Source organism: Penicillium samsonianum (assembly GCF_028829775.1).
Source record: "Penicillium samsonianum strain IBT 33392 chromosome Unknown utg000001l_segment0_segment0, whole genome shotgun sequence".
Lineage (NCBI taxonomy): Eukaryota > Fungi > Ascomycota > Eurotiomycetes > Eurotiales > Aspergillaceae > Penicillium > Penicillium samsonianum.
Genome location: NW_026643259.1, coordinates 245,964 through 258,462, shown reverse-complemented (window position 1 = coordinate 258,462; position 12,499 = coordinate 245,964). Strand labels below are relative to the sequence as shown.

General features: G+C 48.1%; 5 protein-coding genes across 5 annotated transcripts; 3 read left to right on the top strand and 2 right to left on the bottom strand.

Annotated features, from left to right (window-relative positions):
• Positions 1-87: 87 nt before the first annotated feature.
• N7471_000098 (acetoacetyl-CoA synthase) lies at positions 88-2,392 on the bottom strand (the record flags this gene model as incomplete). Its single annotated transcript, XM_057272819.1, has 5 exons — positions 88-240; positions 306-646; positions 700-1,157; positions 1,226-2,238; positions 2,288-2,392. 5 exons carry the CDS (start codon positions 2,390-2,392, stop codon positions 88-90), a joined length of 2,070 nt encoding a protein of 689 aa, XP_057140998.1.
• Positions 2,393-4,059: 1,667 nt separating this feature from the next.
• Positions 4,060-5,487, bottom strand: N7471_000097 (uncharacterized protein; the record flags this gene model as incomplete). Its single annotated transcript, XM_057272818.1, has 3 exons — positions 5,202-5,487; positions 4,846-5,150; positions 4,060-4,787 (listed from the first exon to the last, which is right to left on the bottom strand). The coding sequence occupies exons 1-3, from the start codon at positions 5,279-5,281 to the stop codon at positions 4,060-4,062; spliced, it is 1,113 nt and encodes a 370-aa protein (XP_057140997.1). The 5' UTR covers positions 5,282-5,487.
• A 1,866-nt stretch (positions 5,488-7,353) lies between these two features.
• Positions 7,354-8,046, top strand: N7471_000096 (uncharacterized protein; the record flags this gene model as incomplete). Its single annotated transcript, XM_057272817.1, has 2 exons — positions 7,354-7,654; positions 7,730-8,046. 2 exons carry the CDS (start codon positions 7,354-7,356, stop codon positions 8,044-8,046), a joined length of 618 nt encoding a protein of 205 aa, XP_057140996.1.
• Positions 8,047-10,210: 2,164 nt separating this feature from the next.
• N7471_000095 (uncharacterized protein) lies at positions 10,211-11,011 on the top strand (the record flags this gene model as incomplete). The annotated part of the gene is made up of 3 exons (XM_057272816.1): positions 10,211-10,330; positions 10,389-10,522; positions 10,594-11,011. 3 exons carry the CDS (start codon positions 10,211-10,213, stop codon positions 11,009-11,011), a joined length of 672 nt encoding a protein of 223 aa, XP_057140995.1.
• Positions 11,012-11,511: 500 nt separating this feature from the next.
• N7471_000094 (uncharacterized protein) lies at positions 11,512-11,875 on the top strand (the record flags this gene model as incomplete). The annotated part of the gene is made up of 2 exons (XM_057272815.1): positions 11,512-11,589; positions 11,657-11,875. The coding sequence occupies 2 exons, from the start codon at positions 11,512-11,514 to the stop codon at positions 11,873-11,875; spliced, it is 297 nt and encodes a 98-aa protein (XP_057140994.1).
• Positions 11,876-12,499: the final 624 nt, after the last annotated feature.

The following is a 12,499-nucleotide window of genomic DNA, read 5'->3' as shown; positions in this document are numbered from 1 at the left end:
GGCAGAGCAAAGTGGCGATCCCGATGGACCCGGTCTGCCCCTCTCATATAGAGCCACATGGAATAGGGAAGAGGTCCAAGAGCCCATTCAGAGCTTACTCTCGCGCAACGTTTCCACTTTGGCGAATTGATAATAGAAGTCCAAGCTCTTCGGGTTGAGCAGTGTACCCGAGGGCTTAATGATTTTTCCCGAGACAATCTGCTTCACAGGGAGCTCCACCTTTTTCAGGTTGACCGTGGTCTGTGACGATATGCGTGGGTCAGTCCCGCTTTTACAGATCTTGTTTTTCCTACAAAAGTACATACCGGAATTTCAGGTGTCTCGAACGTGAACATGGGCACATGGCGGGGGCTGAGCTCTGTGCGAATCGCGCTCTTCACTCGTGCAACCAGGTCCGGTGTGAACGCTACCCCTGGTCTCATGAGCAAAAAGAGTATCACTCGCTCATCTGTATCTGTTGGTCGTCGCTGGCCTACACATATGGAATCAACAATCTCTTTCGAAAATTGACCCTCGAGTACCCGATAGATCTCGGCCGATCCAAACCGCACTCCCGACGGGTTGAGCACCCCATCGGCGCGCCCGTGAAACACGATCTGTTTCGTGATTGGATGGATGGAAACGAAGTCGCCGTGTGTCCACACATCTATAGAGAATTAGCGACCACAGCCATAGGCATACAAAGGGGAGTGACCCCACCGTCGAATCTCCCAAAATACGCGTCATGGTACTTCTTGCCACCCTCATCACCCCAGAACAGCGTGGGCATATTGGGAAAAGCAGACGTGGCGACCAATTCGCCGGGAACACCCTCCTCCACAGGTACTCCCTTGATTCCATCGCCGCCCTCAATCGTAGAGTCGTAAACCTCCACGGGAATGCCCAGACTGCATCCGGCACACCCGCCAACATACAGGGGGACAAGAGGGTTGCCGGTTCCAAAGCATCCTGCGATATCAGTGCCGCCAGAAATATTATTCAGGCGAGCTTGGGGTGGGAACCCTTCGTCGTAGAACCATTCAAACAATTCATCCCGCAGGACCATGCCAGTGCTTGTGACAACCCGTAAAGAGCTGAGGTCGACTATCTCACGGGGCTTGACCTTAGCCTGTTGTAACTCATGGAGCCACCGGGGTGATATTCCAAGGTGGGTCACCCTGCGATTGGTTAGCCGGGGACTCTACATGTACAACGTAGAGTAAATATCAGCAGAAGAACAACTCACTTCTCCTGCGCTGCAAGATCAACCAAAGCAGTGATACCTGGAATAAATGGGCTTCCGTCATATAGCACCACCCGCACACCAAAGAGCAAAGTCTGCACGGCACCCATATACATAATCCATCCAGTGGTCGTGTATTGCAAGGTGGTACAATCAGGCCCGAGATCACTATGCAATCTCCCCTCCTTGCTCGAGTTTAGAAGCACGCCGCCCACGGAATGGACGATACACTTCGGCTGCCCTGTCGTGCCAGACGAGTAAACCACCAAGAAAGGATCGCGGAATCTAACTCTTTCAAATTCAAGTTTCTCGTTGCCGCCCGCCTTTGCGAGAAACTCCGCCAGAGTCTTGGTCCTAGGGATGGAGCTGATATTCGCCGGCCGCGAAGAGAACCGAGGTAGTGAGATGACTCCCTCAAATTCAGGTTCAGACTTCATGCCTTGAACAATTTCCCCAATCTTTGGTCGCAAGTCAATAATCTTGCCACTGTAGACTGCCAAGTCGTCCATAAACAGCCAACGAGGCTTGATCTGCAGCAGTCTATCCAGAACACCCTTAGTACCCATATCCGTGGAACTGGATGAGAAGATAGCTCCCAGAGCCGTTGAGGCCAGGAACACAAGTAGTGTATCAATGCTATTCGCCGCACAGAGAGCAATGCGATCACCCCGAGCGACCCCATGAGCCTTCATAGCCTGAACCAACGCTCCAGTCCGTCGTCGAAGCTCACCCCACGTGAGATGGACAACCTCATGCGCAGCGCCTTCTCGGACTTCGCTAACGGCAATCTTGTCGTCTTCCTTGCCTGTTTTGTCGCCAGCAACGCGCGAGAAAAGCAGATTCTCGGCGAAGTTTAGACGCACACCAGCAAACCATTCAGGCACGCTGTCCATTCGAGCGGATTCATCAACTACCTTTGTGTAGGAGCCCTCGTGGATCAGTTGGAAGTATTTCCAGCAGAATTCCCAGAATGCTGAACGGTTCTTGATTGAATACAAGTACATATCATGGAAGGACTGGGAGAAGTTAGATAGATAGTATGTTTACACAGCCATCTTCACTCACGTCGAACTTGCGTCCGGTGGATTTCTCTAGATCTCGTTGGAAGTGACCCATCTGGGTTGACTCTGGGGCTGGATGTTGCCATATTTTACGCGGAAGGGATGTCATATTGATGAATTGAAGTAGTGAAATGTGAGGAATGTGAGTAATGTAGAATTTCCCTAGTCCCCAATCAGTTTTATACACATCTTACAAGGTTACCGAGGCCCGAAATTGTTGTATGCGGTATAATCTGCGGGGGACCCCGCTTGGAGTTGTGGCTAGTCCTGTTCTGTACACGTTGAACATCTACAGATCTTACTAATTTTATCAACAAGAGGTCCATAGATGATTCAGTTTACCCAATTAATTCAACTGAGCTGCGTAATTATCTTAGCACTTTAGGTGAATCGACTGTCCTGTTAAGACAAATCATCTGCCTCGATGCCTGGTTTACCAAGCTTCCACCTAGTTATTAGCTTCTGTTGTAGAGAATACAAGCTTCTTCTCTCTTTGCTCTCTTGTCAATATTAACATGAAATTACCAAAGCCACTTTTGCTTCGCTTGAAGATCACCCTAAACTTTGTCATTTATGCGGCGTTTCAGCTTTATGTGCATACCTTGGGCTAATCGAACTTCACAAGTCTAAAACCCGGCATAACTTCGGGAAGAGCACCTAAATTGAAACTGGAAAATAAAGCAAAACATAGTAGTACCTGATTGTGAAGCTTCTATCTTGATATTTTTTTCATATACATGAGACTACTTCTCTTCCGTAGCAAAAGTCTTGCACAAGTTAGGTAAACAGCTTGTATGTAGGACACCAGCCAAAAGCTAGTTCAAGTAGTGTTTCAATACCACCATGACGCCCAATCTGCCGAATGGTCCTCGAATTCATGTTTCTCTAGTACCTTCTGAACCTCCGACCTCCACTAAATGTGGCTCCTCGCCGGCGCTGGCATGGGGCTACTCATCCGTTTATTTTTTTTATCAGAGTACATACCTAGGTACGGAGTACTGGGGGGTCATCAATGCCACTATTCCTTTCTGTCTATGAGCCATTTGAAGAAGGCATGAAAACTGCAGCGAAGCTGCGAATTATATCGCTAGCGTCCTGAAACATGGCCTTGAAACCTCGCCGCTCCACACAATCTCTTCTTATCGTTCTGGCTCCTCTCAATCGGCCACGCAATTGCCAAGTTTTACCACGGGGTGCCATGTTGGTGATATTGTTTCTCCTTTGGAGCAGAGTTGCTATCTTTCACCTGGCCTTGTCTTGGACCCACTTCCATTAGTTGCAATGTTCTTCTCGCCCTACATTATAGGGAGGTGTTGAAATCTGGCGAGGGTCGGAAAGTGGACAACCCCTGACTTTTTTTTAATGACGACCTTGAGTGCATGGCGATGATACTAGAATACTGATTCGCCTAGGGAAGGTAGATAGACAATCGAGTCATTCGAGCTCCATACAATGTTCATCTGGAGCCACGCATTGACGCCTGACTAGCGGTGTATGTGAGACAACAAAACTTGGAATCCCAACAACTCTGAGGTCATCCAACTCAGAACAATTACTACCTACATTACAAGGCCCCAGGACACAAATAATAAGCACTATAATTCTGATTCTGATATATAATTTCAGCTGGTGTATCATCAAAGCCTGACAAAAGAAAGAAAAACAAAAGCCCGAGGCAGCCTGAGGTAGCCTGCAAGCCACCCCCAACATCCCCACCTAGCGTACAACACATATATCATACACCGGCTCTCTCACTCCCCACAGCGACTACTTTACTTATTTGAACTTGCGCTTCAACCAGGACAGGAACCCGCCCTTCTTCTTCTCGGTCTGCTCTGCTGACTCGGATGTCTTCTGAGCCTCTTGCTGGGCCTTGCCAGCCTCCTCCACGGGGGGCTCAGCCTTGGTCTCGGGCTTGGGTGCCTCAGACTTAGGCAGCGGCTCCTCGCCACGCTTCAGGGCAGCTTCGGGCTTCTTAGGCTCAGCCTCCTTGGCAGCAACCGGGGCGGCAGCCGGAGCAGCAGCCTTGTCGCCCTTGGAAGAGAGAATAGCAGCGTTCGCGGCGGCGACCGCTTCGGGAGAGGAGGCAGGCTTGCCGGCGCCGGTCTGAGCAGGGGTGGGCTTGGGGGCAGACTCGACGGGAATCTTCTCCTCAGCAACCTTGGGTGCCACATCCTGAACAGGTACGGGCTCCGGGGTCGTGAACGCAGCAGTGGAAGCGGGTCCAGCACCGGCCAAGTTTTCAATGGTCTTCTTGTCCTCCGCAACACTAGCCGGGAGCGCCTCCTCGTCGGTCTTGGGCATCTTGTGGGGCTTCAAGTCCTCCTCGTTGTTGAAGATGGGCTTCTCATACGGGCGCTTCGGGTGGGCAGCATCGGTCTCGGCGGGGGCAGCAATAGCCTCGGGCGCAACGACAGTAGGGGCGGCGGTTGATTCCGAGGTCTTGGGGCGCTCGACCAGTGTCGCAGCCGCGGGCTCCTTGGTGGTCGTCTCCGGGAGGACAGCTGCAGGTTTCCAGGTTAGTTGAAATCTTTGTCGCATTTTCACTAATAAGCGTCATACCAGTGCCTGCGGCAGCGCCAGCTTCCAACTCGCCCAACTGGCCGATCTTGGAGGCCTGCGCTTTCTCCACGGCCTCCTCCACTGACTCTGTCGCGGGAGCCTTCTCGGCCTTCACGGCCTCCTTGGTCTCCACATCCTTGGTCTCCGCCACAGCTGGGATCTCAGTTGCGGGGGCCTCGGTCGCGAGGGTGGTCTCGGGCGCCTTGATGGGCTCGGCGACGGTCTCAGTAGGCTGTGTCGCAGTCTCGGGCGCCACTGTCTGCTCGGCGGTCTCAGTCTGGCCTTCGGTTTCGTGATCGGGTTCACTGAACAATTAGATGGTGATGTGGCATGATGTCGAATTTTTTTCAACTTACACCACGTCCTTGACGTCGTCTACAACGGCGGCAACGGGCTTGCTGCCCTTCTTGTTCTTCTTTCCTCCTTTCTTTCCCATGGTTGCGATTAAATTGATTCTGCGCTGGTCAGAATATGAAAGATGGGAAGAAAGATAAGTTAACTTACGATGGTAGTGAAGTGTAGGAAGGAAGAAGTCGAGTAAGGGATGACGCGGTATGTTCTCGTCTCTAGGGTTCTTGGATCCGTGGTTGAGGACAGTTCTGGAACACAAAGTATCACAAATTTAATCTCTCTTTTTTTCTCCCTCCTTCTTATTCTACTTATTATAGCTATTATTAGATTCAAATGCATTCGAATTTCTATTCAAAATCAAAGACTCGGATTCGCTATGTCTTTCTCTTTTTTTTTCCTTTCATTTTTACTCTACATTCCTCCGCATGCGATATCTCTTTCATAGTTCCCTGGTCGTGTGAGCTTGGGCCAGCCCTAACATCTGCATCGGGTAAATAGGGTTGTGCCTGCGCAACTAGGGGCCGTCCAGGGGCAATCAGGGCAAAGGGGGCTCAAGGATGATCTGGGGAAAGGCGTAAAGCCTAACGCAGTATCCCATTATTTCTGAGTTACTCAGGAACTGGACATTCTTGAAAGGGCCCAGGGCCTATTTTGAAAATAGCGATTACATCATATCTGAAACAGCAGATCACAATTAAAGATGAACATAGGATAAAAATAGTAAAATGAGTAAAATGCAAGATCCATGGCTTTGAAAGGACTTCCAATATGTTGTAGAGTCGGAAATGGTACCCCCACTAAGATGTACTTTGTATACGATGGAAATACAGTACTGCGCAGCAGTCACGGTGGATTGGGCGCTATGTCATATGACATGCATAAACAACATACATAGGATCTCAAATAATGCCAAGTCTGTCTTTGATCTAGACTATGAGGTCATCAATATCGTACATCGTATAGTTCGTACTCCGTACACACACAAAAAAAATAAAAACAAAAACAAAAACACAGAAATCGAGGAAAAATTTAACGGTTTAGAATAATAATAAAAAAAAAAGTGACCGACGCAGGGATCGAACCTGCAATCTCTTGATTCGTAGTCAAGCGCCTTGCCATTGGGCCAGCCGGCCGTGCTATTATGCAAATTTGCCCAAATGTGCGCTATAAGCCAGTACCACCTCCCAGACGGCAAAAGCGGCAAAAACGTGCCGAGTGGGGGCAAGCGGGGCAATCGGGCAACTTGAGTTCCACACCGATTCCGGTTTATTCCCGTGCGCTGGCATTTCATCACATTTGACATTTCGTGACACATCCTTTTACAAAATAATATGATGTAACCGTGAGGCTGTCGTGTTTCTGGAAGCCTTCGCTGCAGTACGCCACTGACATCTCGAAGGATGATCATATTTTATTATACTTGGTTTATGACATGTACACCCAAGACCTATCTTGCTACCACTGCGGAGTATCTGGAAGTACTATAGCCCTGGAAGCGGTGGTAGTAACAGTGACATTGCAATTCCTTGGCCCAAACTCGGCCGGTGCTCGGGTCAATTACTCGGGAATTAATCTTACTTACAACATAGGAGTACAAAGTATAGTACACCAACTACATATGTAGTTAGTTATTGCCCATGGAGTACAATGTGTTAGACTACATATGTAGAATGTTTAAATATTCAAGTAATATAGCAAAACGAATAATAAGATGATGATAATGTCTACTCCGTACTCCGTAACTAGTTCTCGCACAGACAGTGGATAGGAGGTCATTGCCCATTTGCCCCAATACCCTCACCGGATATGGACCGGAGACGCTTCTGGGGAACCCGGACATCCATCCCACCTTAAGGCAAATTGTCTTATCTATCTTGCCGTTGCATCCTTACTGTCTATAATTCCCGCATTTCCCTCTTTTAATTTCCTCTCTCTTGGTTGCTTTACTTTCCCTCCTTTCTATATTCTCATAGAATGATTAAACTGTTCCTGATACAAAAACCCCGCTATTCGTGCTTGCACACCCACCGCGTCCGTTCCCAATCCGGGAGTGGTATGCACTGAGGCATTTTCTCCAGGAACCGCCCGCATTGATCTCTGAACTTCTTGAATTTGAATCTTGAATATCCCGGTTGACAATTCTTTTTTATTTCCAATATGACGTTCCGCGAGAAGGTCAAGCGGGTGTTCCGCTCCAACTCCAAAAATGATGGGAAGCCCAAGGTCGAATATTACAGACGACACGAGTGCCCTCCTTCCAAGTTTCGTGGTCCTTTCGACCGTGCCCACCAAAAGAGCCTAGCCGCTTGGTCCTTCCAGGGTGCGACGGTCGAACGAATTCGTTCATTTGACGTCTCCGTCTCACCCTACGACACGTATAAAGGTTCCGACGGGTACTCCGGCCCATCCGATTCTAACAACTCGGTGTCCCCGGATGATGGAACCCATGTCGATCCAGGTACGCATTCCCAGCCCTAATCAAAATCATCAACCCTATCAAAAAAATCAATTCTAACTTCATTTTTTTCGATAGCCTCGTCCAATTCAGAGGCCCCTGCTGAATCATCGCCACGCGCCCCCGACTCCGGCTCCCAGTCCTCCACCATCGTCAACCCTTCCAGCTACAATGGCTCAATGATGACCCTTATAAACGAGGGCTCTATCTACGAGATTCCCGAGGATTCAAAGGGGCCCAAGTTCGTCCTCAAGGAGTCAATCCGCTACTCATCACCCCTCGTCCGCGCCATGTCGCCCGCCATGACCCCGTGCGTTATGTCCGCCCGAAAGGATCTCCCTTTCGCCCCCGAGGATCTCGCCCGCGCCTTGATCGCCGTCCAGGTCTGCGCCTGATTGATCTATCCCTTATCGCCAATCTACTTTCTTCACATCCTGGAGATTGTTCCTTTTTTGAATCATCCCTTCCATTCCTCAAGACTCGATGTCTTTTTATTTATTCAACCCTTTTTTTTGGCTCTTTTTAGATCCCTTGGGACCACGGTCGGGCATCACCATCTCGATACCATTTTGAGTATTGATGCCCACTCTTGTCGTGGACCGAGTCGCTCCTCGCTAGATGCCGAGGACTTCCGGTCAGCGATGGCCTCTCCCTCACATCTGTTTTGCATTTGCATCTAAGCGTATACCCGTTAAGGATTTTGCTGTTTATTTTAATTTTTTGGTTTTTGGTTTTTGGGGTCTATTGGTTTTGCTTTGATTGTTTTAACCCACCCCTGGCTTCGTGAGCCACACTGCTCTTATCACGATATACACGTCGCGAATGTCTTTCTTAGATGGTCTAGAGAAAAGAATATAACGTTGCTAGATTTGCTAGAGATGACTTTCTGGGTTTTCACCTGAACTGTAAACTCCCTCAAAATCATTAAATCCAAAAAGGTACAACGCACGAACTATATAGATCGCTCTAGATTCAAGTCTTACAGTTGTTCTCGAAGAATCTCCCAACCCCGCCAAAGGCCAAGCTTTCTTCCCCCGCACTAAGCTCGCACATCGCTCTATTCCGGTAATGATTTGTATGATCACCCTATATTATATTTTATCACTGATTGGCTTTCCAGCGGATATGATGTCCGTCTAAATTCCAAATGTGATGATGCTTATCGCGCGCTAAGGTTAGATAAAGTTGTTGTGAGGCTGTTTTGGTGTTGGCTTGATGTTGATATGGGCGGGTACTTATACCACACCTGGGCATAGTAGTAAATGCAGTCTATCTCGATTCACCGCGCCACCTTATCTTCTGAAGTAAGGCGCGTAATCCTGTTAGGAGGATCAGCGATGAGTCTGAATATCAGCTCGCTAATGCTTCACGCATACATAACTCGCATTTTTCACTCGTGTTCCAGAGTACCCGCTGAGAACACCATCGGTGTTCTCTGATAGAGACACTCGAGTCTTACGTGAAGAATTTCTAAGTGTGGAATGTGACTCACTATTGAACATGTATACGAAAGTAGATTTAGTTTAGTAGAGCCCTGCAGCCCCGTAGCCCCATCCTAACCTTAATTTTCTTCATTTTCACGAAGCTGAACAAAGCCAACAGGATACTCGACCGTATGCGCGGATTAACTCATAGGGATAATGGTATTTTCAAGTAAACAGGGTAATTAAACAGTGTAAGAAAACATATCTTTCTCTCAGATCGCTAAAGGAATTGTCTATTTGGCAAGATTGCCTGCTCCATTCATTCTTCCCGTCAAGTTCAATTCATTAACAGCATTCTGATGACCGCGGTTCTGCAACAAAATGGTGTCAAACATGACCTTGATATCCTCGGTAGCGATGTCAGGTGCCTGGGCAACACCCTTGACCAAACCAGTCCCGGGTAGGCGGTCCACTAAAGGACTAGCTTGCAAACTTCCAAGGCTCTAAGGTTGCCTTTGTTGCTGACTTGAGCACCGCCACCTATCTATAAGTCTACTTGGGCACATCTTGGGTTATCGTATTTCAGCATATTTGGACATCTTCACACGGCAATGTTTTTGAGGAGATACGAAGTAAACCAGACCATGTATATAGTAACTGGCAAATATCAGGCAAATATGGCCAAAATCACAAAATCCAGATCCCCATAAAGAAACCTTATCCCGCGATGTAAAATTGGTCGAAAACCCGGAGTTTGATCGATCCGACTTTTTAGGGGGCAATAGAGCTATTTTGGCAGCCACTAAGGGGTTTAAATGGCCTAATTAGGTATAGCGGGATAACTTTCGCCGACACTAGCACCACGCTAGCACCTGAACAGGCTAGAGGCTATCGCTTAGTCCTTTAGAATACAAAGAAAGAGCTAATAGGATGCTTCCGTTTCAACGCGATACATGCATTATCCGAAATGGCTTTAGACTGGACTCTGGCCCAAACCTGTAGAGACCCTGAAATAAATTCTTGTCGTATATAAAGGCGCTGGCCGCTCCATCTTTTCCTCTTATCATCTTTTCACAATTTCCATTCCTGTCGCTCGTTTGACTATATACCCCGACATTCGTTAAATCAATATAATATGCGTATCCAATCTTTCGTCCTTTTGGCCGGTGCCACTGCCGCTATCGCTGCCGAGACAGTCTCTCTTTTCCTAATTGGCATCGATGAGCAACCACTTGAGGGCAAGGTTATTGGCACTGTAAGCACAACTATCCCTCTATCAATCTACCACAAAAACCTAACTAATATTATGCTAGACCGGTTCTATGACCAAATATCTCATCAAGTGTGCTGCTGGTGTTGACTCCACCGAATGCGGCCTTCCCCCTAATGGCATAACCGTGGCCCAAGGCTCTTCAACCGTCAGCCTAGCATACAGCACGGGACGTATGTGAGTATATCCAGCCCTATAAAGAATCCACTTCTACCCTATAAGTTATAGCTGATCATTTCCTAAAATAGGTCTATCGCTGAGAACTGTAAGTATGATTCCGTAAGCGTGACCTGCGCCGCAAGCCTCGACGAGGAAGGCATAACCACTACCTTCACCTCCGCCGTCGCCCTCACTGAAATCCCCGGTGGCGGCGCTTTGATGCCTGTCACTATCACCGGAACTGGAACGGAGAAGGCTGCCGCCACTACTGGTGCCTCCGTATCGGCTTCTACCGCTGCCTCGACTAGCGGCGCTACTTTGACTACCTCCGCTTCGACTACCGGTGGTACTAGCACTGGTACTAGCACTAGCGAGTCCTCGGATAGCAGTAGTGCTGCTGCCACTAGCCAGACTGAATCTGGTAACGCTGCTATGCCTATGATTACTGGAAACGCGCGCTGGGCTGCCGGTGGTGTTGCAGCTGCATTGGCTCTTGCCGCTCTTTGATCATCTGGACATTTTTTGGAATGAGGTTGGAGGTGTATAATCGTGGCTCGGTTAACGCCTCTCTGCCTTGACAAAAAAATATGTACTTCCTCATGTATCCTATGTAATATACGAAGCGTGATTATTTTTCTTTACTTTGGTCTTATCGACCTAATCTGAATCTATATTGTTGGCAATCGAATATGTACCTCGTATTTATGTCACACAACGTGGGACCTCGGAACATGTACACTGAACGCTATAACCCTCTAATCTTCATTCGGACTCGTGGCGTGTAAGTTATGACTTGCGGTGCAAGATACAGCCGCAGCCTATATAATAGTCAGTGCCTGTCCACACGAAAATCCAACCGCAAAAGAAACTTACTTAGATCACAACTCTATGTTTCAATCCCCCTCTGTCTATCCTTCTTTGAACATCGCGATATTCTGTCGTTTGAACATCCTTCTTGACAGTCCAAACTCTTTGCCCTAGTACACGACTACAACGCGTTTTTCAAAATGAAGCTTACTTGGTTTACCCTTGCTATCGCTGGCTTTACTGCCGCTCAGAGTCTCGACAATGTTAATCCATGCGTCGTAAGTTGGACCGCTCTTTTAAAAAAAATAAAAGGAGATAAGCTCACTTACCCTCTTCATTTTGCAGCACTCTTACCTCCAAAAGGCCTTCCCAGCTGTTGGCTGCAATGGCGACAGCACGCAGATTGCTACTTGCGCCTGCAAGCCAGACACCCAGGCCAGGCTCCTTGCTCCTGTCACCCAGTGCGTTATCGAGAACAAGTGCAATGTTTCTGATCTTCTCAAGGCTCAGGCCATCATGGCCGAGGGTGTAAAAATGTTTCCTCTGATTCTTAGTGGTGTTTAGACCTAGATACATACACAGCTTATGTTTGTATAATAAATATCATAGGTCGGACTTCATCTTTATAGTCAAGACTCAAGACAATGTTCATATTTTCATACACCTCGGTGGCGTTTGGTTCGCCTGCTTAATACAAGAATCTTCAGTGTGCCACTTCTCGTTCCCCGGGAGCCGGGACCTGTGCTCTGGGAACTAAACCTAAAAAGGCAAAGCTAACTCGAAAGGGCAATTCACAGGTTCTCCGTTTACGTCTAGAATATAAGGACCTGTGGAATTAACGTCGAAAATGACAGCTTTTGAGGCCAGAAACGGCCCGCGGGCTGCCTTCCCACGCGTAACTTTAAGTCGTCCAGCCGTCCCCTGTAACACCACTATTCTGCACTATTCTGCACTCGCCCAGCACTGTTAGTCATGCTCCGGTCCTCTAGGGCTCCAGGGCTGATGTTACTGCTTGACTTACACAGTCCGTTCCCCTCGTTTCCACTTACGCCTTAGCCGGATTTCGGAAATTTTACTCACTTTTTTTTATATAGAACGATGAGCATAGGCTAGAACATGTTGATGCAAATAAGAAATATAGCAGCAGTCTATTCGCACACCGTCTCTTTAGAAAGAAAACGTGGTTGG